This window comes from Elephas maximus, chromosome 10 (assembly GCF_024166365.1).
Source record: "Elephas maximus indicus isolate mEleMax1 chromosome 10, mEleMax1 primary haplotype, whole genome shotgun sequence".
NCBI classification, from domain to species: Eukaryota; Metazoa; Chordata; class Mammalia; order Proboscidea; family Elephantidae; genus Elephas; species Elephas maximus.
Window position 1 is genome coordinate 5,507,957 of NC_064828.1, and position 25,201 is coordinate 5,533,157.

Here is a 25,201-nt window from a genome sequence, read left to right on the forward strand (position 1 = left end):
TGGTTGTTGATTTACTGACCTAGTTTTTCATTACATATGCTTTAATCACTTTAATGAGTGTGGGATCAATGGGGACATCTGTTCAGTCTTTCCCGATAGTAGTCATTTACTTCTACTAGTTTGCTACTAGTAGTTTTTTACTCTTTTTTTCTTATTTACCCCTAATAAAGGTTTATCTATATTTTCCTGTTTTCAAAAACTAGCTTTTAGTTTTTTTATTTTCTTTCCTGTTTGGATATTTTCTAATTCATTGATTTCTGCTTGTATCTCTAATTTCTTTTTTCTACTTATTTTTGTTTTATTTATTTATTTTAGTTTCATGAGGTAGAATCTTAGTTAATTGGTTTTAGTTTTTTGTTTTTTCCTTTCTAAGTGCTTAAAGCTATAGGTGTTCCTCTAATTACATTTTTAACTATAACCTAGGATTTTTGATATTTTTCATTATCTCTCATTATAATTCAGTTAGAAAAATATTCAGACTTATTTATCCTTTGAGTATATGTTATTTGAAAATGGGTTACTGAATATTTAAAGATTTTCCATATTTTTTGTTAATGTTTTCTATTTTTATTCTGTTTTGGCCAGGGAACATACTATGAATGATTAAAATTATTTGAAATTTTTTGAGACTTGTTTTATAGTACAGCAGATATTCATCTGGTGAACGTTCTATTTCCATTACTTTAAAAGACTGTGTATTCTGCATTTGTGGGGTACAGTTGTTCTACAAATGCCAGTTAGGTAGTTTGATAATGCTGTTCAAATCTTTTATCTTCTTATCAACTTATGTGTGTGCATACATGTACTTGATTCATCAGTTACTTGGAGAATGTGTTAAAGTGTCTAACTATAATTGTGACTTTTCCTGTTATCCTTCTTTAGTTCTATTAATTTCTATTACATTTATTTGAACGCTTTTATTATGAAAGGAAACCGTGGTGGCATAGTGGTTAAGGGCTACGGCTGCTAACCAGAAGATCTGCCGTTTGAATCCATGAGGCACTCCTTGGAAACTCTATGGGGCAGTTATGCTCTGTTCTTTAGGGTCACTATGAGTTGGAATCGACTCGATGGCAACAGATTTGGTTTTGCCTTTTTTTGGTTTATAATGAGATGCAAACATATTTAGTTAGTATTGTTAGGGCTTCTTAATGAACTGACCCTTTTCTTTATTGTTAAAAAAAAAATTTTTTTTTTTTTTATTGTTAGGGCTTCTTAATGAACTGACCCTTTATCATTAGGTATTTATAATGTATTACATTGGGCAAATCTGCAGCAAGAGACCTCTTCAAAATCTTAAAAAGCAAAGATGTCTCTTTGATGACTAAGATGCACCTGATCCTAGCCATGATATTTTCAGTTGCCTCATATGTGTGCAAAAGCCGGATAATTAAAAAGGAAAACCAAAAAAGAATTGACACATTTGAATTATGATGTTGGCAAAGAATATTGAATATACCATGGACTGTGGGCTAGAAGAACAAACAAATCTGTTTTGGAAGAAGTACAGCCAGATTGCTCCTTCGAAGCAAGGATGGTGTGAGACTTCATCTAACTTACTTTGGACATGTCACCAGGAGGGACCAATTGCTGGAGAAAGATGTCATGTTTGGTAGAGAGTCTGTGAAAAAGAGGGAGACCCTCAATGAGGTGGATTGACACATTGGCTGCAATGATGGGCTCAAACAGCAACAATTGTGATGATGGTGCTGGACCAGGCAACTTTTCCTTCTGTTATACATGAGGTTTCTATGAGTTGGAGCCCACTTGACAGCACCTAACAAGATACTTTAGTCTATTTCCTTTTCTTATTATTAGTGTATGCATGGTTCTAGAATTTTTTTTTTTAGAGTTTCCATTTCTCTCCTAAAGTGCCCCATCTTTTCATCAATTATAATTCAACCTATTTTGTAAATTATTTAACATATTTATGATAATTATTTTAAAGTCCTTGTCTGCTAATAACAATAGCTAATTTTCAGTGAGTTGGTTTCTATAGGCTGTTTTTCTCTTTGTTATGGGTTACATTTTCATTCTTCTTTGTATGTCTTGCAATTTTTTATTATATATTAGTATTATATATTGTATATTAGATATTTTATATTTGATATTATTGGATATTATGTATAAAAATAGTAGAGACTGAAATATAATTTAGTTTTGTTTAGTTTTCAGAGAGTACAAGCCTTTTCCTCTATTTGTCAATTAGCGTGAGAGACTGATCTTTTAGACTCTTCCCAGAGTTAAGTTTTAGGGTTTTAGAGCTCAGGCTGCTAACCAAAAGGTCAGCAGTTTGAATCCACCAGCCCCTTCTTGGAAACCCAACAGGACAGTTCTGTTCTGCCCTATAGGGTTGCTATGAGTTGGAACCAGCTTGACGGTAACAAGTTTGTGTTTTGGTTATAGCTTTAATTAGATTGAGTTTACCTGTGATTAACCGAACATCCAACCCTCCCCCCCCCTTTTATAGTTACCTTTATATTGTGTCAGTATTTGAGCTGAGAGTAATTTGTACTGACGTTTTAGATATTTTTTCTTCAAAATATCTTTGAACCTTTGGAATCAACTCTGTCAGTGACTTGGAATCCAAGTACTGTGATAATGTGTGGCCTGTATAATTTCTCTGTGCTTTTCATCCCATCCTCCACTGCCGTTTTCTTGGCAAATTTTAGGAGTGAGTTTTGGTGGGTGGTGTGTAGGGATGTTAAATTGAGTCATTTGTTTTTGCATTTGGATGTCTTTCAGACTCCTGATTCCTGCAGTTCATGTTGATGCCTAAGGCCCAGCTGATTTCTCTCCATCTCTGCAAAGTTACTGTGCGATGGCAGGCCAAAGCTTCCTTCCACAGATACGCAGAGCAGGCACTGGCTTCCAGGTAAGGAAGCTGCCACGACTTTCTGCTCACCTGTGAAGGTCTCATTTCTCTCTGGACTTCAGATCATCAAGGCTCTCTTAGAGGGCTAGCTTAATGGGTGTGTAACCTGCACAGTTATATAGGGCCCCGTGCTTAGAAGGACCCTGCGCTTGGTTTAATGCTCTTCTGTCACCACCTTGAAAGTCTTAATAATTTTTGAACAAGGAATGCTGCATTTTCATTTTGCTCTGGACCCTGCAGATTATGTAGATGGCACTGCTTCCTGGCATCCACCACTTTTAACTAACCCCGTAGAAAAGTGTGATTTTAATTTTGTCCAGGTTTGTCTCCTTGTTACCATGGAAACATAGGTCTTTTGCATCCTTCTACATCCTACTAAAAGTAAAAGTCTGTTTAATTTATGCCTCACCTTCCTTTTAACTTTATCCCTAGAGAACTTGAGAATTTCATATTGAAATCAGCTAGAACTTTCCAGAACAAGTGTCACTTTCTTAATCCACTTTTCTAATTTCCCCTAATTGAAAGGTGGGTTTCATTTTTAGTACTTTGTGCTAGAAGTGGTTTGACAGCCTTTACAAGAAAAAAAAAAAAAAGCCAACATTTGTTTTTATTAGGCTCCTTTTTATTCTGTGCATTTCAAAATATTCCACTAGCTTCCTTCTAGCCAAGCCACCACGTTGACTGTTCCAGAAGATACGATATCATTGTGCAGTAAGGAGCAGCGTGAATCCAGTCCCCAAAATGCAGGCATCGATCCGGTCCTCACATTCCACTTCTCTATCCTTATCACCAGCCACCCCCACTTAGGGTAGAACTGGGCCCTTTACCCCACCGTCATGAGCATTTCTCTTTAAGACTTTTGTGCACACCATCTCTCATGTCTCTCGTCCCTGTCAATCTAACTAGGCTCAGAGATTTTCCATAAAGTGTTCTTGACAGCTCTATGCATATATGTTTCTGAACAAATATTTTCTATAATAGTTATCACATATCTTTTATTTTATTATATTGTTTTTAGTTATACATTTAATTACATTCATTATATATTTTAAACAATATTAAGAGAATGAAATATTTCTCTTCAACGTCAAATATGTAATTATTTTATAGAATATGACCTTGTGAATTTCTAACCTTGACCATTTTAGCTATCGATATGCAATATGTGTTTCAGTAAATAAAAATACAATCCATCTTTTCAGCCATGGCATCATCAGATCATGTGATTATTCAACTTCCGAATTCTGGATGTTTTGCCTCCTTCTCACTGGTCTTTCATTCTCGGAAAGTGTTTTTATCGTTTTTTTTCAGATACTTGTTATTGATTCATTAATTCATCCGCACTGCAAGCACGTATTACGCAGTGACTGTGGGCAACCACCGTGTAAAATTTTGATTACTTAGCAGTGATTGCACCATCGTTTCTGTCTTCATAGGAATATGAATCTACTGCACGTTACCATGGAAGAGGTCTTTAGGGGCCGAGGAAAGCTTCCTAGAAAAAGTGACTTTTAATTTGGGATTTGAAGTACAAGTTAAATAGGCCAAGAAGGGATTGGATGGAGAGGCTTTGGGACAGGGTGCTTTCTAGGGAGAAGGAAGAATGTGTGTAAAGTCTCCAAGTTATGGAAGAGCAGAGTGTGGTCTTGATTAAAACTAGTTTGTGTAATAGAAGAATACATTTTCAACTCGCAAAGAAACTACTAATAAAAATGGGATTATTACTTATTAGATAAGACATCCAGATACTTAAATTATTTTCACCGTTTCACTAGTGTGGCTTTTAAAAATACCTCATCAACAAATAGAGAGTATTATTATATTTTTGCCTCTGGATTTAATGTAGAAATTGTCCAAGATGACACAGTATGTCTTGGAACTCTAGTAAGAATTTGAAATTTGGATGTTCAGCAGAATTCATGTAAAGCGTTTCTCTACAGGCAGTACATAAAGGAGACCTTTTTACAGAACTTGGTTTGATGGCTGAGAATTTAAACAAAAATATCTGACTCTTTAAAAATATAGTTACTTTAAAAGTGAATATTTTACAATATCTTAGTTCCAAAAATTATAACTTTAACCCTGTATCATATTTTATTTAAGTAAATTATGCATAAGCATTATAAAAAATCTAGATTTATGTCAATGAACAATATTGATTTTCCTTCCTTAGAAAATTCAAGAACCTCCAAAGAACCTTGAAGAATTCTTGAAGTCTCAAAACTGGGTGAGTAGAGCAGCCTATTTTATATGCTAATACATCTTACTAAAATATCATTTATGAAGGTGTGGAAGGCTTAGGAAAAGACTTTAGAAATAGAAATTTGAGAAATACATTTCATTGTGGGTAAAAAACAAAGCCAAACCCGTTGCCGTCCAGTTAATTCTGATTCAAAGCGACATTATAGAACAGAGTGGAACTGTTCCACAGAGTTTGCAAGGACTGCCGTCCTTTTGGTTATCAGCTGCAACTCTTAACCATTACACCACCAGGGTTTCCTCAGTGTGGGTTGTGTTTATAAATATTTGTCTTCTTTCATTAGGGTCTTTGTTGCCAACATCCCCTCTTGTCAACATGCTGTTCTCTGTTTTACAGTTTAAAAATTCTAACCCTATATCCTATCAGAATTACACAGTCATTTCTATATAATTTTTCTATTAAGAAATATTCAAAATGTATTTTCACGTTGAAAGCTTCAGTTTCCATTGTTATGCATAACTACTGACATATTCTGGAGTTTTTGGGCTTGGTAGGACTTTTCACTTGGGTCCACGTACTTGCAGATTTGAAGGTCATGTTTCTTGTGCATCAAAGAGTGTTAAGTCAGGGCTAGGATATAGACATCAGTGTAGAAGACAGAGAAGAGGAGACTTTTTTCTTTTATGGAATGTGTGTACCTGTATTTTTTGTGAATTGGAATATAAATAATTCATACCTGTATGTCCCTGTCTGGTGCAAATGGTTTGCACTCAACTTACTAACCTACAGTTTGACTATTCAAACCAAGCCAGCAGCACTTAGAAGAATGGCCTGGCAATCTGCTTCTGTAAAGATTACAGCCAAGAAAACCCTACAGAGCAGTTCTACTCTGTAACAAATGGGGACGCCATGAGTCAAAATCGACTCAGAGGCAGTGGATCTGGTTATTTATGTTTAAATATAGGCAGAGCGTGCTATGACCAAACTGTTGGCAATGGAGTTTCAGAAATACCTGTTTTAAAACAGATATTTTTTGTTATTACATTTGATTAAGTACATTTTTGTTTTCAGTGTTCAGGCAAAAGCTTGTGTTCCTTTTAGGAACAAATAGAAAATGAAAATGTTCCTAGTTTGCAAAAGTTTATTTCAACCACTATGGCTGACCAAATATTTTGAAGTGCTTTTAGGAAAAGCTTTTTGGCAACTGTTACGATTTAAATAATGATGGAAATGTGCTACAGCCTAATGACAGTGTTTGAGGCATTAATGACATTTTTTATTGCCAAGAGGAAAAGATTATAGTTAAAATTAAGCTAAACTCAGCAAATAATTATGGAGGTATTTGGACTATACCATCATACATGTTTTAATTTTTGTTGTGGTTGGTTACTGTCTATTCTGACTGACGGCGACCCATGTGTGCAGAGCAGAACTGTTCCATAGTTTTCGGAAGCAGATTACCAGGCCTGTCATTCGAGGTGTCTCCGGGTGGGTTCAAACAGCCAACCTTTCAGCTAGTAGTTGATGCTTAACTATTCGTGCCACCTATGAACTATAATTTCAGATGAAAAGTTCTAATTATAAGAAGTGGAAAATGCATAACCCCTCAGTTTAATCTGAGAATTATACTAATCAAATCAAGATTATAGGTTATTCCAGCCCTTCACCAAAGATGTAATAAAATCAAAATCAAAGCACGTCAGTATAACCACCCTTATATGCAAAAAATAGCATCCATATTTATAGCCTTCATTTTTTGTCAGATAGCATTTGATGAAACAATGCATCTAGTTGTATCATATTTATTTTTATGTACTGATGACAATTTCATCTTGTATGGTTTTATTTGTAAATCTTTTCTAGCTTTCCCAAACAAATACATGTATTCTATAGTTTTTTTTTTTTTTTTTCTCTTAAGGTTTGACTTTGCTTATGTGTTGCCAAACTATTGTCGTTGTTGTTAGATACCATCAAGTCAGTTCTGACTCATGGTGTCCCTATATACAATAGAACAAAGCACTGCCTGGTCCTGCGCCCTTCTCATAATCAGTGTTATGCTTGAGCCCATTTTTTGCAGGCACTCTATCAGTTCATCCTGTTGAGGGTCTTTCTCTTTTTCACTGACCCTCTACTTTACCAAGTATGATGGCCTTCTCCAGGGACTGATCCTTCCTGATAACATGTCGAAAGTGTATAAGATGCAGTCTTGTCATCCTTGCTTCTAAGGAGCATTCTGGCTGTACTTCCTCCACAACAGATTTACTTGTTCTTTTGGCAGTCCGTGGCATATTCAATATTCTTCATCAACACCATTAATTCAGAGGCATCAATTCTTCTTACATCTTTCTTATTCACTGGCCAGCTTTCACATACATATGAAGCAGTTGAAAATACCATGGCTTAGGTCAGGTGCACCTTAGTCATTAAGGTGACATCTTCCCTTTTTAACAGTTCAAAGAGGTCTTTTGCAGCAGATTTGCCCAGTGCAATGCATTGTTTGATTTCTTGACTGTTGCTTCCATAGGTGTTAATTGTGGATCCAAGTAAAATGAAACCCTTGAAACTTCAATCTTTTCTTCATTTATCATGATGTTGCTTGTTGGTACAGTTGTGAGGATTTTCATTTCCTTTATATTGATGTGTAATCCATACTGAAGAATGTGGTCTTTGATCTTCATCAGTAAGTGCTTCAAGTCTTCTTCACTTTCAGCAAGCAAAATTGTGTTATATGCATATTGCAGTTGTTAATGAATTTTCCTCCAATCCTGATGCCCCATTCTTCTTCATATAGTCCGATTTCTCAGATTATTTGCTCAGCATACAGATTGAATAAGTATGGTGAAAGGATACAATCCTGATGCACACACTTCCTGACTTTAAATCATGCAGTATCCCCTTGTTCTGTTCAAATGACTGCCTCTTGATCTATGTACAGGTTCCTCATGAGCACAATTAAGCATTCTGAAATTCCCATTCTTTGCAATGTTATCCATAACTTGTTTTGATCCACACAGTCAAATGCCTTTGCATAGTCAATAAAACACAGGTAAATATCTTTCTGGTGTTCTCTGCTTTCAGCCATGATCCATCTGATACCAACAATGACATCCCTTGTTCCACGTCCTCTTCTGAGGCCTGCTTGAATTTCTGGCAATTCCCTGTCGATGTACTGCTGCAACCACTTTTGAATGATCTTCAACAAAATTTTACTTGTGTGTGATATTGATAATATTGGTAGATAATTTCTGCATTCTCTTGGTTCACCTTTCTTTGGAATAGGCATAAATATGGATCTCTTCCAGTCAGTTAGCCAGGTAGCTCTCTTCCAGATTTCTTGGCATAGACTAGTGAGCACTTCCCATGCTGAATCCATCTGTTGAAACATCTCAGTTGGTATTCTGTCAATTCCTGGAGCCTTATTATTCACCAGTGTCTTCAGTGCAGGTTGGACTTCTTCCTTCAGTACCATCAGTTCTTGATCATGTGCTACCTCCTGAAATGATTGAACATCAACCAGTTCTTTTTGGTACAGTGACTCTGCCTATTCCTTCCATCTTCCTTTGATGCTTCCTGTGTCATTCAGTATGATGAACTATTGGATATTCAAAAAGATTCAGGAAGAAAATTACTTACTAGGCTTATCATCCAGACCTGTTTGGTACTCAGATCACTACTGTGATTTTTTTCAGAAGATCAAAGCGACACTATGATAGAGAAAATAATTACTTCAATCCTATTCTTTTTATTCAAAGAATAGCCCACATTTGTCTTATTTATTTATTTATCTGTCTTCGTCTTACTTATTCACTCATTTACTCTTTGATCATTCATTCATTTAAATCTCTTCTTACATAAAAGCTTAAGAAAAGAGAAGAAGAGCTAACAAATAGTTCCTTCTTCCTATAACCCAGTCATGATTATTATTTCTTACCCTATGTTAGATGGTTCAGTACTGCCTTTTTAGACTTGGAACACGGGGAAAGATCTTACCTCCTTAAACAAAATCGCTCTTCACACTTTGGGAGAGCTCCTTTGGCTATCTATTCTCCTACTTCTATCCCTAGTTTTGTACTAGTATATAGTATTGTGCACTTCTGCCACTGCCAAAATATAATTGCTGTTATTAAAGTAAACATAAATACATAGGCAATTCTTTTTTCACTAACCTTGTTTTAAATAACATAAATGTTTTCTAGGAGTTATCAATGAGGACCATAGTGCTATAATGAGGACTCTAACTCTTGAGGCGAAGGACAATTTCCAGTCCAATTCTTTTGTCCCTTTGGAATGTGAATACATTTATTTCCTTTGAATTAATATCATCACTGTGACCCTGGCTGCTTAAACTTGGTAGTGTTGACTTTCCTTCTGGTAGTAATGACATCATTTTTTGCCTAATAGATCATCTGTCCCTCGGCTACTTACCTTCCCCAGGTCTGGCTACAAAATATACATTTCAAACAATATTCTATTCAAGTGGCATCTGGTTAAAGACAAAATGGACAGGAATAAGGAGGAAATGTAATTAGAGGAAAGGTGAAAGTAGAAAGGCAGATACGATCTATTACAAGATGGTCATTGGATATCCATGCCACAGTGCAGTTACAAAGAAGCCAGTATTTACACATTACCGTCCTTGGGTCGGTGGCTGTGGAACACTAGTAAATGCCCTGATTATCTCGTTAGTGTAGAGGAGACGGAGTCTTACCAGGCTTGTAGAATTTCAAGATACTTTATTCACCTTATAATACACTTCAGTGTCATGGGAACAAGGATTGTAATATCTCAAGCCCAGCATAAAGGGTACATTTCCATAAGGGTTTGTGCACATTATAAAATCTTTTCAAAGTCTTTTCCTTTTTAGCATCGCTTAACTCTCTCCACTTCTGTAACAATAGCAGCTCAAGGCCTGTAAGGATTATATTTTCAAATGTAGGTGTCGTTCCAAATTGATGGTGTTTGTCTTCAGGGATTTTATCTTGTTCTTATGAGATCTTAATTGTTTTTTGTTTTGTTTTGTTTTCACATATAATACGTAGCTTTTAATGCTGGCAAGTTTCCCCAGATGGTTATGTGTCTCATTAAGATATATGTTTGCGAGATTTGGCTGGGGAACTCGCATATCTAAGTGATAATGTTTTTACAAAATGGCAGGGAAGCATAGATCCCTTCGGGAAAGTTTTCCAGAGCTAAAAGCTGGGTATCAGTGCCTGTATCATTAGAGAGCACAAGTCATAAATAGGGTTATGTATGACAGATTTTAGGAAAGCTTTAAAGGAAGACAGATTTAAACTTCCTGATCTGCAGATTTCACATTTCTTCCTATTTAGATAAATTCCCAGTGTACTTTACCCCAACCCCACTAAAAATTCAAGTCTTCCAACAATACAGAAAAGTATTGTCTGATTCACAACCCTTAAATCATGTTGGGTAACTGTCTTTGTTTTACTATTATTTGGTTATATTTTGAAGATAATCTTGTATTTAGATTTACAAATATTAACTTTGTGGTTCACCTTACCTCCTCCCTCCCCTCTTCTCATCTCCTCCCTCCCCTTTCCTTCTCCTTTCTTCCTTTCTCTTACCTCTCCTTTTTCCTTCCCTCTCCTACTCTCCCTGAAAAATTTAGTCCTAAAGCCATTTGGTGGCACAAAGCTAGGTAGACTTCCACATTGGAGAAAGAGGGGTAATAGCCATGGTGCCCCAGAGAAGGCTGCGTGAGCCCAACCATGGTGAGGAACGTATCCAAGTGTCAGAGTTCAAGGGGATAAGAAAGGTATCCACAAGTAGGGAGTGGATAGAGGTAGGCTGTGACCTGGTTTGGGAAGACAGTACGCAAGTGGGGGTAAGAAGGGTGTCCCTGCACAATGGGCAGCCTGGCATGGGGTGTCAGAGCCTAAGCAGGACAAGAAGGTTATCTACGTAAGGGAGAATATGGCAGCAGAGGTGAAAGCTTGGTTGCATAAAAGAATTGATCAAATAAGTAAACATTAAAGATAATGCAGCTAGGTTTCTCACTATTGGAGGTAGTAATTTTAATATTGAAAGAAGAAACTAAAATATTTGGAATTGGAATTACAGGTATCAGAGTAAACTCATGATTTTAAATACATATAAGATAAAAGATAAATAAATAGAGAGAGATACGTGTGTATGTATTGTTGCTTTGTCCACTGGGAGCAGCAGCAGCCAAATGGCAACAAGCTCATCTAGCACCCAAATCTTAACTTCTAAAGACTATTTTCTACTAAAATTAACTAGGGTTCATTGAAGAAATGCCTGATTCTAGGACTGGGACAGGGTAACTACAAGATGAGCCTTGTGACATCTAGTTCTTGCCAGAAAGCAAGGAAATACTCAAAAAATATAAAGACGTTTCACCATCCAAATTTGATGTATTGGGTGCATCCAAATCAGTAATGATCATACCAGATTATAACCCATTGACTAAAATGTTGTTAGGTGCTGTCAAGTCAATTGCAACTCATAGTGACCAGGGAACCATAAATCTATGCTAGTATAAAGAAACAAATAAATTGAAAGTTTAATAAGGAATGGAACATTTACATAGTTTCAGAATAACTCTTCCCACACAATAGTTGTTAATTATAAAGAAGAAAAAAGAAGCTTTTCAGTGGGAAAGTTTGGCAAACATCACCTTAATCAATTTATCAAAGCCATCATTGTCAAAAACAGGTCAAATCAAAGGTGTACCCCAGCAGATAGAATGCGACAGAAATACAGCACCACTTCTGTGATATTCCGGCCTGCAAAGATATATAACCTGAATCTAATTGTGAGAAAATAGCAGACATACTCAAATAAGGAAAATTTTACGTCATAACAACTAGCCTGTATTCTTCTGAAGTATCAGTGCCATAAAAGCCAAGGGTAAGACTGAGGAATTGTTGGAAACTGAGGGGATCTAAAGAGACATGACACCTAAACACAGTGTGTGACTCTGAACTAGTTCCTTTTTGCTATATTATTGGTTCAACTGATAAAATTTGAATAGAGGCTGAGGATTAGATATGAAGAATACATCAATGACAATTTCTTAATTCTGATAGTTATATTGTAGTTATATAAGAGAATGTTTTTGTTTTTAGGAAATATACAGTATTCAGAAATGATGAGGCATCGAATAGACAATCTTGAATTATTCAGGAAAAAAATTTCATAAAGCATTTATGATTGTTTCAAAATTAAAAAGAACATTTAATAAACATAATGCTGTGGGGGAATAAAATCTTCGTCTTAACTCATTGGGTTTGAACTTTTATTTAAATTCATTTAAAATGATTTAAGTTTTATTCTCTGTTTCACATTTTTTGCAGGATTATTGGCCAAGGGAAGTCCATTTGGGTTATGATTCTAAATGGGCACACACTCTGAAAAATATAAAAGAAGATTGCTCATTTATTTCAATTTATACACATTTATGGGAAAATGTCTCTCGAGTATTTGAAGCAGTCGTGAACATGGAGTCAAGATTAGGGGAATGTTCATTTGTTTTGAAAAACCATGCCTCGAAATTATTTGAGTGGGACAACATGATTTCTAAAACAGGTAAATGCTATTTCATTATGAGTAACGTGTGTGTGCATGTGCGTGCCCGCATGTGTGTATGTGTGTATTCTCATAAAGAATGAAATCCTAGGTATGAAATATCTTAAAACATAAACATAAATTTATTTTACTTTACAGCCTCTTCATTCAAAATGGTTTAATACAGGTATTTAATTGAACATGAACATGTATATTCAAAGAAAGTGTGACTAGGACAAAGCCTAGAACAGTAATGAACTTTGTTAAGCTGGACCTGGAGGTAGCAGAATATCAGGGAAACAAAACAAAAACAAACAAACAGAGTTGCAGTAACTGATTTTGGTATTAGAGACAAGCAAGTCAGGAAAGGTCATGATAAATAGATTATAGATAGGTGAATGGATGACTAGAGAGATAGTTGCTGTTGATTCCAACTCATGATGACCTTAAGTACAACCAGGACGAAACGCTGCCCAGTCACGCGTCATCCTCAAAATTACTGGTACATTCAAGTCTATCGTTGGCAGCTATTGTGCCAGTCCATCTTACCAAGGGTCTCCCTCATCCTCACTGGCCTTCTACTTCACAAAATATGATCTCGTCCTCTATGATCTTATCCTCTGGTGACTGATCCTGCCTGATGACATGTCCAAAGCAAGCAAGTCAGACAGTGTTCTGTTGTGATCCATAAAGTTTTCATTGGCTAATATTTGGAAGTAGAGCACCAGGCCTTTTTTCCTAGTCTGTGTTAGTGTGGAAGCTCAGCTGAAGCCTCTTCACTATGGCTCACCCTGCTGGTATTTGAAATAGTGGTGGCGTAGTTTCCAGCATCACTGCAACATGCAAGACATCACAGTATGACAAATTGATAAGACAGTTGGTGGAAGGTCATGATAGGAGAACCAACCAAACCAAACCAGTTGCCGTTGAGTTGATTCTGACTGATGGCAACGCCATGTATTCCAGAATAGAACTGTGCTCCGTAGGGTTTTCCATGGCTATGATCTTTCAGAAATAGATCTTTCTTAGTGTCCACTGAGTGAATTTGAACCGCCAATCTTTTGGTTAGAAGCCAAGCACTTAAGCATTTCACCACCTAGGGACTTCGACAGTAGAACAGTAATACCTAAATTCAAAATCAAAGATGTGGGAGTTGGCCTACAAGAGCTAGGTTAGCTTACAGGGACTAAAGCAGGTCATTTAAAGTTCTAGGAAGGCAGTTCCAGGAAGGCTGGCCACAACTCAAATGATAGCTTCAAGTATGTTGTTGCTAATGTGTTTGTTTATTTACTTGTTTTCTCTTTGAGTTGCTTAGATTCTAATGCCTGGAAGGGTCTAGCTCTTCTCTGGATAAAAAAATTTTTTTTTAACATCGAGGTAATTTGACTGTATAGAGCAAACTTGGTTCTCCTGGGGATGAAGACTTCTTCTTTCTCATCAGGACCGTTGGCTTTTACTTTTGGTCATAAAGACACATTCTCCATTTTCTTTGTAGATTAGAGATTCGATTAGAGTTAGGATTGTGTCTTTCCCAGGATCTCTTGAGCTGTGTCTCCTAGTGGGCAGAAGAGACTCTCAACTTCTTTGCCATCAGTACCTTCACTCTTGGTTACTCTCCAGAGCTAAGGCAGCTGTAAAATCAAAATATAAGCAAAAATGAAGGTTATGTTTTTCTAAGGCGAGATCCCAGGGAGGAGCTCTTAGGAAAAAGATTAATAAACAAGTATATGTAGTAAACGATTGTCATATTTATGCCTGCCCATCATCTTTTGAATAGACATTCTCTAGTTGAGTAAATTCCCTCATAATGAGTTATGCTTTCCCAACCTATACGCTGGACTCCCTTGCAGCTAAGATTCAAGCATTTGATCTGTGCTCCGTCAGCCAGATTCACTCACAGAAAACTTTGATTTGGATGTGGAACAGGCTCTTCATGGAGCTTTCGTTTTTTGACTGGAACAGACAGCAACAGTCATGACTTCTAGAAGCAGGAACGATTGTGATAATATTTCCTCAGTGGCTACAGTCACGTTCTAGCTGCAGAAGTTACAATGGTGTGGTAGTGACGGCAGCAGTTTCCTCTGATATTCAGAGGGCAGCAGTAGCAGTAGCTGTTTTTCATCTAGCCCATTCTGTGTTGTAGTTTTTGGTATTTCCTGGAAGCTTGGCCTTGAGCCTGCTTCCCACAATTCAAGGAGCTACCCAGCATCCTTTTCATTAAGTTCTTTCAGCTTAACTACCTTGCAAGTAAGAATCTCGACTGTTCCAGCTATTTAAAGAGGTTTAAGATATTAAAACTCCTTATACATGCCTTTCCTTTTTACTCCAGCATCATTAATCTAAGGCCCCAGAGTTATCATAGGCAATTTTATAAGATGCGTTCAGATCCCTTGGGCATTATAGAAACTAATAATGCCACTTATCCAACCTGTCTCAGGGTATAAAACCATAATCTAGTCTTTGTCAATCAGATAGCTTTTCAGACTTAGAATGGAAAGTTAGTTATAGAAAACATCAGGAGACACCCAGAATTTATTCTGTGGTGGGAACGGTAGTAGCTACAGCCAATTACTAGAGGAAGTAGTAAGAGAATAAAGAGTCCAGCATCATTGGTGAAAAGTTGATGTGTCTGTTCAGCCTTGTTTGCAGTGGTGTTCTCGTGGCACTTATGCTGTGAGTTGGAGCATTGTTCCTGGCTGCACAGACTCCAGGCCAGGCCCTCTGACCTTCCTGAAGATCCTGTGAGCTACCCGTTTCTTTCTAAATTGGTCAGTATTTCTGTTACTTCCAACTAAAATCCCTTCCAAATACAAAGAAGATGTACCTGTTAAAATTTTAGAAATATTGCTAAAATACTTTCCAAAAAAGTCGTATTTACTTATAATTCTTGTAACAACTTATGAAACCTGTTTACCTACTCACAAGCACTGGTTTTGTCAGTTGTGCTAGTTATTAAGCTGTTGTCTCTCTGTTTCAAACCAATCCTTATATACTGTGTTTTGTGATGCTTGGGGCTGGGACTCTACAAACTACCCTTTTCTTTTGTGAAGTGGATTTCTGTAAGGTTCTGCCAATAGTCAGTGTTAGTAGGTGACTTGAAAGCAAGAGGAGGGGAGAAATGATTTACTCCTTCCAAGTTCCTTGCTTTATTAGTTGGTGTTACTTTAGCAATAGTCATTCATCCTGCCAGCAGTCTCCAGGGCTTTTTTTGGTTGGGGGGGAGCTCATTGGGTCCCTATGAGGTACCATCATTATCCAGGCAGACTCCACCCTCCTTAGAAGTCTGAACCTCTATTTCCTGGGGCTGGTCCTCTCAGCTCCTGAGGTATCAGCATTAGTTGAGGTACATCTCCTCCTTGAAGTGGGAGTATCAGCTTCATCATCAAGTCTTCTAAATTCTGAAAATTCCAACCTGTACCTTTTGTTCCCCCAACCCTGGGGGAGGTAGCTGCTTCTCGTAGTTACTCTTTCTGTGTAACTTCATGTCTTAGGCTGCGTTCTCTAGAGAAGTAAAATCGGTGAGACATATACATATATACACACACACACACATATATGTTGAGAGAGAGAGATTTATATCACGGAAATGGCTCATGTGGTTGTATAGGCTGGAAAGTCACAAGCCCTTGGGTCAAGCTGGAGGCTTCTCCTGACTTACATAGCTGCAGAAGCTGGCAAATCCAAGATCAGCAGGTCAGACAGCAGGCCTCTGGCTCACAGGCTGCAGAGGCTGATGAATCCCAAGATCAGCAGGTCAGACGGCATGGCTCTGGCCCACGGGCTGCAGAGGTTGATGAATCCCAAGATCAGTAGGTCAGGCAGTGGGCCTCTGGCCCACTGGCTATGGAGGTTGATGAATCCCAAGATCAGCAGGTAAGCTGCTCGCTCAAGTCCCAAGAACTAGAGGTCAGATCAGGAGCCAGCTGCAGGGTCCAGAGTGAGCAAAAGTCAGTGAGCTTGGTCAGAACATCCACCCATACTGAATGGAAGCCACACGACCAAGGAAATTCCCTTTTAACTGATTGGCTATTCATAGCAGATCTCATCATGAAGGTGATTACATTGTATCAGATCTCATGGAGGTGATTACATCATTATATAACTGGCAGACTGCATCATAACTGCCAAACCACTGAGAATCGTGGTCCTGTCAAGTCGACACACAACCTTAACCATCACATTTCATGTTCCTTTTTTTCTTTTATTGGTTTTCTAATACCTAAACCAATTCCTTATATTTAATTGTCTCTATTGAAATCAGTGAGTTTTTTTGTTTACTGAGTAGACTCTGGTTGATAATCATTTTTTAATCTTAGCCACACCAATAAATGAAGGATTGTTATTATAATTAGGCTTTTTTTATCTTCATGCCTAGCATGTTTTTATCAATTTATTAGCCTTATTAATTTATTCCATGTATTACCTGCTTGTATCCTTGGTCACTTTTTTGTTTTATGGATTCGTTCATCTCATTGGTTTAAAAATAATCTTTGTGGCCACTTCCACCCTCCCCTCCCATTGAGCAAGATGGCAGAGGAACCATAGTCAGTGCTGCAGCTCCCTCCTTTGACTGCTGTTGGTGGGGAAGAACTTATGGAAGTCTCCCCAGAAACCATCACCCCTGAGCCCCTTTCATCTGCTGCAGTCTCCTCAGAGACAGAAGAAGCTGCCAGAGACACCAAGAAAAAAACTGACATCCTGCTAAAGGCTGTGGGAGATACCCCTATTATGAAAACAAAGAAGTGGCCTGTAGAGCAAACCTGAACCATCCAAGGACTCACTGACTTCATCAAAAAGTTCCTTAAACTTGTGAATCAGTCCTTTGCACCCTCCCCAGACCAGGAAGTTGAAACTGCCTATGAGTCTTTTGGCAGTGATGGTAAACTGATCCTAAATTCCTGCAAATCTCAGACTTGGGGATGAACCACAGAGAAAAACAACTTTCTACTTAAAATTAATCTTTACAAAGGAAGCAGCTCTGGAAAGCTTTGGTGCTTATGGCAAGAGACTTTAGGATAATGATCTACTGCATGTATTTACTGTGACCAATGTTTGTGTATAAGAAAACATCCATGGAGTGAACTCTCAAAAATGCAACTTGTATTAACATGAAAATCATTATAAAAAATTATAGTATGCCCATTGCTACTACAATCACCTGGTGGTGAAGTAGTAAAGAATTTGGCCGATAACCAAAAGATGAGCAGTTCGAATCCACCAGCCACTCCTTGGAAAACCTAAGGGGCAGCTCTATCCTGTCCTGTAGGTCGCTATGAGTCTGAACTGACTTGCCGGCAATGAGTTTGGTTTTTGTTTTTTTGACAAGAATAATCCAGATCTGCCTCCAAGGTATTGAAAAGGAGATTAAGACTATATAAAGCTTCTTCATTACCAGTTCTCAAAATGATGAAAATTGTTTACTTATAGTATTAGCACTCTGGTTTTTCCACTGTAAAAGTTTTATTTACTAAAGGTTTTTTTTTTTTTTTTTTTACCTATGGAATACGCCTTTTCTCATTTACATTTATATCTATATCATTTACATTATGTCTGCTACTGAGTTATCGTCTTGTAAAACAAAGTAGCACTCACCTGCTGGTTTTATTCCTTACATAGACCAGAGGAGGGCAGCCCAGCTGGCAAAAAGAATTAGGTGACTTGGTTTAACTTCTTTGCCAGCAATATGGGAGAAAAAGCAATTCCTGCTAATTTCTAGTAAACAGCTAGCTAGAAGAACAGATATTTTGACAAACTGGAAGACTGACTTAGAGAATATGTATAGTTTAAAACGAAGTATTTTACTGGGAAAGAAAGAATTTTACAAAATCTGGACAAATAAATCTTAGAGCTCTTTTCAGCTGACCATTTAATGATTCTTGAATCCCAATGGTAAAATTGGCTTTATTCTAATTGCTAGAGTAATCCTGGCAACATCTTCTGAGTTTTTCATAATGTATTTTCTAACTTGAAAGCTCTCAAAGAATAATTAAAAAATAGCCTTAGACCTTCTGTGTATTTCATGCCGGGATTAAAAGACAAAGTACCATTTTACTAATGCTATTAGCTAATTGCTTAAAGTGAGATTGAATTATTCCTTCGTTCTATGTTATGTTTGTAATGCAGCATTAAAAGAAACATCCCATTCATAGATGCCCATCAACAGATGAATGGGTAAACTGCGGCACATACACACAATGGAGTACTGCACAACAATAAAGAACAATGATGAATCTGTGAAACATCTCACAACATAGATGAACCTGGAGGGCATTATGCTGAGTGAAATAAGTCAGTCACAAAAGGGCAAATATTGTATGAGACCACTACTGTAAAAATTCATGAAAAGGTTTACACACAAAAAGAAACGATCTTTGATGATTACAAGGGAGAGGTCGGGTGGGGATGGAAAAACACTAAATAAACAATAGATAAGCGGTAACTTTGGTGAAGGGTAAGACAGTGCACCATACTGGGGAAGACACCACAGCCTGTACAAGGCAACGTCATGGAAGCTCCATAGATAGATCCAGACTCCCTGAGGGACCAAATTGCTGGGCTGACGGCTGTGGGGACCATGGTCTCGGGGAAACATCTAGCTCAATTGGCATAACATAGTTTATAAAGAAAATGTTCTACATTCTACTTCGGTGAGTAGCATCTGGGGTCTTAAAAGCCTGTGAACAGCCATCTAAGATAATCCACTGGCCTCACCCCTTCAGGAGCAAGGGAGAATGAAGAAAACTTCAGATACAAGGGAAAGATTAGTCCAAAGGACTAATGGACCACATCTACCACAGCCTCCACCAGACTGAGTCCAGTACAACTAGATGGTGCCTGGCTACCACTACTGACTGCTCTGACAGGGATCACAATAGAGGGTTCTGGACAGAGCTGGAGAAAAATGTACAACAAAATTCTAACTCACAAAAAAAGACCAGACCTAATGGCCTGACAGAGACTGGAGAAACCTAGAGAGTGTGGCCCCCGGACACCCTTTCAGCTCAGTAATGAAGTCACTCCCGAGGTTCACCCTTCAGCCAAAGATTAGACATGTCCATAAAACAAAATGAGACTAAAGGGGCACACCAGTGCAGGGGCAAGGACTAGAAGGCAGGAGGGGACAGGAAAGCTGGTAATAGGGAACCCAAGTTCCAGAAGGGAGAGTATTGACGTGTCGTGGAGTTGTTAACCAATGTCATAAAACAATACGTGTCTAGTTTGCTCTGTAAACCTTTACCTAAAGTACAATTAAAAAAAAAAAAAAAAGACTAAAGGGGCACACCAGCCCAGGGGCAAAGACTAGAAGGCAGGAAGGGACAAGAAACTGGTAACGGGGAACCCAAGGTCGAGAAGGAAGAGTGTTGACATGTCGTGGGGTTAACCAGTGTCAAAAACAGTAAGTGTATTAACTGTTTAATGAGAGCTAGTTCTGTAAACCTTCATCTAAAGTACAATTAAAAAAAAAAATTCCATTCCACTAAATAGCAGATTGGCTCATAAACAATATCACCCATGAGTACTGTGCTTCTTTAAAAAATCATCTGTATGAGACCAAATAGTCAACATTTGCCCTAAAGCAAAGATGAGAAGGTAAGGGGGTGCAGAGAATCTACATTAATGGAAACGGAACACCCAGAATTGAAATAATGAGAATGTCGACACATTGTGAAAAATGTAACCAATGTCACTGAACAGGATGTGTAAAAATTGTTAAATGGAAACCTAATTTGCTGTGCAAACTTTCACCAAAAACACAATAAAGTATTATAATAAAACTAAACAAACAAAATCCCATAAATTGAATGGAACATCCAAATAGGATCTAAGATGTGTACTAGAAGCACAGATATATGTTTTCAAAGGTAATGGTGGGAACATGATTTTATCAGACTGCACCTAACGCCCCTTAAATCCCATAATGCGCTTTATGGCTAGTGATCTGCCATACATTAGCATTAGAAGAAGCTAAGGAACAATTCAGTTTACGGTGTTGAAATCATCGTTCATATTTTCTACCCACAAATGTGAATTCTTGAGTCCCCTTATGCCTTTTTCCTTATGCCAGTGTCCCTGTGTAACGAATGAATAAACCGAACCAAACCCACTGCCGTCCAGTTGATTCCGACTCATAGTGACCCTATAGGACAGAGTAGAACTGCTCCGTAGAGTTTCCGAGGAGCACCTGGTGGATTCAAACTGCCGACCTTTTGGTTAGCAGCCATAGCTCTTAACCACTATGGCACCAGGGTTTCAGACCGGATGATTAACTGGAATAATACTGACAGACTGAATTTTGCAAACATACAACTAGGTAAGAAATGTGTATATATGCTGAATGCTGGAAAAGCAGATATTATTTTGGAGTCAAATAAGTAGGATATGGAAAAGATCTGTTTTCTAACTTCGTACCCTTAGCGTTTACTGAAGGAAGTGAATGTATTCATTCATATACATACATATTTAACAAATAATAAAAATATGCTGGATTTATGAATTATGTTGCTTCTAAGGTTTGGTATGATAGAATACTTCTTTACCAATCAAAAAACTTGAGTTTGAATTTGTAACATCAATTTTTTTTAATCTAAGTAATTTATTAGTTTATTAAATCTAAGGGTAGCTAAATTTGTATACCTCATTTTCTTCCCTTATAGCCTTTAAGACTATATAGGGATTTATACTTTTTCAAACTATATTTACATTATTATCTCTTGATCCTTACCCAAAAATAAAAACTAATTGTTCTACAAAAAAAAAAAAAAAAACTTTTTGTTATATGTATAATTCATTCTCTAATTCACCTTTTATTTTGTTGCTGGGGAAAGTATTAATTGTGGTAAATATGTATGTAACAAAACATCTGCCATTTTAGCATTCTTCACATGTACAGTTCAGTAACATTAGTTATGTTTATCATGTTTTTCAACCATCACCATTATCCGCTTCCAAATTTCCCATTCACCTTTAATGAAGGTTCAGGGTCCTCTAAGCAATAAGTCCCCCTTTTCCCCTCTCTCTCACCTGACTGTGATATCCACTAATAAACCTCATTTCAGTCACTAAACACTTGCCTGTTCAAGATATTTCATATTTGTGGGTTCATACAGTATCTGTCCTTTTGTGACTGACATATTTCACTCAACGTGTTTTCAAGGTTCATCCACGTTGTAGCATGTATCAGGATTTCATTTCTCTTTATGGCTGAGTAATACTTCATTTTATGTATGTACCACATTTTATTTATCCATTCATTTGTTGATGGACATTTGGGCCGTTTCTATCTTTTGGCTGTTCTGAATAGATTTGCAATGAACATTGGTATACAAGTATCTAAGTCTCTGCTTTCAGTTCTTTTGGATATATAACCAGGAGTAGAATTGCAAGATCATATGGTAACTATATGTTTAGCTTTTTGGGGGAGCCACAAAACTGTTTTCCACAGTGGCCATACCATTTTACAATCCCACTAGCAATGGATGAGGGTTTCAGTTTCTCTGCATCCTCCCCAACACCTGTCGTTTTCCTTTTTTTAAAAATTGTAGGCATCTTAGAAGTATGAAGTGATACTGCATTGTGATTTTGATTTGCATTTTCCTAATGATTAATGACACAGAGGGGGCAGTGGTAGAATTCTCACCTTCCACGCAGGAAACCCAGATTCAATTTCTGACCAGTTAATCCTAAGTGCAGTCATCACCAGTCTGTCAGTGGAGGCTTGCATGTTGCAATGATGCTGAACAGGTTTCAGTAAAGCTTCCAACTAGGACAGATTGGGAAGAAAGGTGTGGTCATCTACTTCCAAAAATCAACCGAAGGGGTCCAATGCCCAATCAATCATGGAGATGATGCGAGGCTGGGCAGCTCACTGCTCCGTTTGACATTAGACCAGTGTTTGATCAAACAATTGAGCACCCCAGCCTAGCCAAATAGACATAAAATTCTCCATCACAGGTGGCAATGATATCAGTATAGGAAACTGTAGCCTTGGTGTCTTCGGTGGGGAAGAGAACAATCAGAAGCTTTAATATGGGACATGCATCATTAAAAGAGCATTCAAAAAAAGAGAGAGTTTGAAAAATGTTTCTGAACTATCTAATTTGGACCTCCTTTCTAGAATTTCAATCTCTGTAATTTCAACTTTCACTTAAATGTTACCTCCTCCACGAAAACATATTTGACCTCCTAGGGCACTTATCAATACATTTTTTGTCCTTTATTCCTATAGAGCCTTCATAAAGGCATTATATTGTTGTATTTCTCTTGCAACTTCAGGCCTAGAATCAAGTCCTACTATTCTGTGTATTCCCAATGCAGCACATAATGTTTGACACATAAATGTATGTAGTATTCAGGTTGAATAATTGATAGAGTAAAGAGAATATCTGAGTCTAATGATACATTTTTACCTCTTTTTAGTACTTATGTAGCTTTTTTTCCCTTTATCTAATTGTATTAATTAACACTTCCAACACTAATGGAAATTCTTTTCTTAGTCTTCATTTAATGGGTACATTTGTAATATATAAGCCTTAAAAATGATGTTATTCAAAAAAAGAGATTGAAACAGTAATCAAAAAACTCCCAACAAAAAAAAGCCCTGGCCCGCATGGCTTTACTGCAGAGTTCTACCAAACTCTCAGAGAAGAGTTAACACCACTACTACTAAAGGTATTTCAGAGCATAGAAAATGACGGATACTGCCTAACTCATTCTATGAAGCCACCATATCCCTGATACCAAAACCAGGTAAAGACATCACAAAAAAAGAAAATTACAGACCTATATCCCTCATGAACATAGATGCAAAAATCTTCAACAAAATTCTAGCCAATAGAATTCAACAACATATCAAAAAAGTAATCCACCACAACCAAGTGGGATTTATACCAGGTATGCAAGGCTGGTTTAATATTAGAAAAACCATTAATGTAATCCACCATATAAATAAAACAAGAGACAAAAACCACATGATCTTATCAATTGATGCAGAAAAGGCATTTGCAAAGTCCAACACCCATTTATGATGAAAACTCTCACCAAAATAGGAATTGAAGGAAAATTCCTCAACATAATAAAGGGCATCTATACAAAGCCAACAGCCAACATCACTCTAAATGGAGAGAACCCGAAAGCATTTCCCTTGAGAACGGGAACCAGACAAGGATGCCCTTTATCACCACTCTTATTCAACATTGTGCTAGAGGTCCTAGCCAGAGCAATTAGGCTAGACAAAGAAAGAAAGGGCATCCGGATTGGCAAGGAGGTAGCAAAATTATCTCTATTTGCAGATGACATGATCTTATACACAGAAAACCCTAAGGAATCCTCCAGAAAACTACTGAAGCTAATAGAAGAGTTTGGCAGAGTCTCAGGTTATAAGATAAACATACAAAAATCACTTAGATTCCTCTACATCAGCAAAAAGAACATCGAAGAGGAAATAACCAAATCAATACCATTCACAGTAGCCCCCGAGAAGATAAAATACTTAGGAATAATTCGTACCGAAGATGTAAAAGACCTATATAAAGAAAACTACAAAGTACTACTGCAAGAAACTAAAAAGGACCTACTTAAGTGGAAAAACATACCTTGCTCATGGATAGGAAGACAGCATAGTAAAAATGTCTATTTTACCAAAAGCCATCTATACATACAATGCACTTCCGATCCAAATTCCAATGACATTTTATAATGTGATGGAGAAACAAATCACCAACTTCATATGGAAGGGAAAGAAGCCTCGGATAAGTAAAGCATTACTGAAAAAGAAGAAGAAAGTGGGAGGCCTCACTCTACCTGATTTCAGAACCTGTTATACAGCCATAGTAGTCAAAACACCCTGGTACTGGTACAACAACAGACACATAGACCAGTGGAACAGAATTGAGAACCCAGATATAAATCCATCCACATATGAGCAGCTGATATTTGACAAAGGCCCAGAGTCAGTTAATTGGGGAAAAGATAGTCTTTTTAACAAATGGTGCTGGCATAACTGGATATCCATTTGCAAAAAAATGGAACAGGACCCATACTTCACACCATGCACAAAAACTAACTCCAAGTGGATCAAAGACCTAAACATAAAGACTAAAACGATAAAGATCATGGAAGAAAAAATAGGGACAATGTTAGGAGCCCTAATACAAGGCATAAACAGAATACAAAACATTACCAAAAATGACGAAGAGAAACCAGATAACTGGGAGCTCCTAAAAATCAAACACCTATGCTCATCTAAAGACTTCACCAAAAGAGTAAAAAGACCACCTACAGATTGGGAAAGAATTTTCAGCTATGACATCTCCGACCAGCGCCTGATCTCTAAAATCTATATGATTCTGTTAAAACTCAACCACAAAAAGACAAACAACCCAATCAAGAAGTGGGCAAAGGATATGAACATGCGCTTCACTAAAGAAGATACTCAGGCAGCTAACAGATACATGAGAAAATGCTCTCGATCTTTAGCCATTAGAGAAATGCAAATTAAAACTACGATGAGATTCCAAAAAACACAAGATAATAAATGTTGGAGAGGCTGCGGAGAGATTGGAACTCTTATACACTGCTGG

General features: G+C 37.4%; 1 protein-coding gene and 1 pseudogene across 1 annotated transcript in view; both read left to right on the plus strand.

Moving 5' to 3' along the window:
• Nucleotides 1-25,201, plus strand: part of FAM227B (family with sequence similarity 227 member B) — a 342,173-nt gene that overhangs the window by 9,526 nt on the left and 307,446 nt on the right. The window contains exons 3-5 of the mRNA XM_049898966.1: nt 2,746-2,875; nt 5,049-5,102; nt 12,413-12,644. Coding sequence (XP_049754923.1) covers nt 2,822-2,875; nt 5,049-5,102; nt 12,413-12,644 — 340 coding nt within the window. The 5' untranslated portion in view covers nt 2,746-2,821. The remainder of the gene's footprint in view (nt 1-2,745; nt 2,876-5,048; nt 5,103-12,412; nt 12,645-25,201) is intronic.
• On the plus strand, nt 15,298-21,103 carry LOC126083788 (ubiquitin-like protein ATG12; annotated as a pseudogene).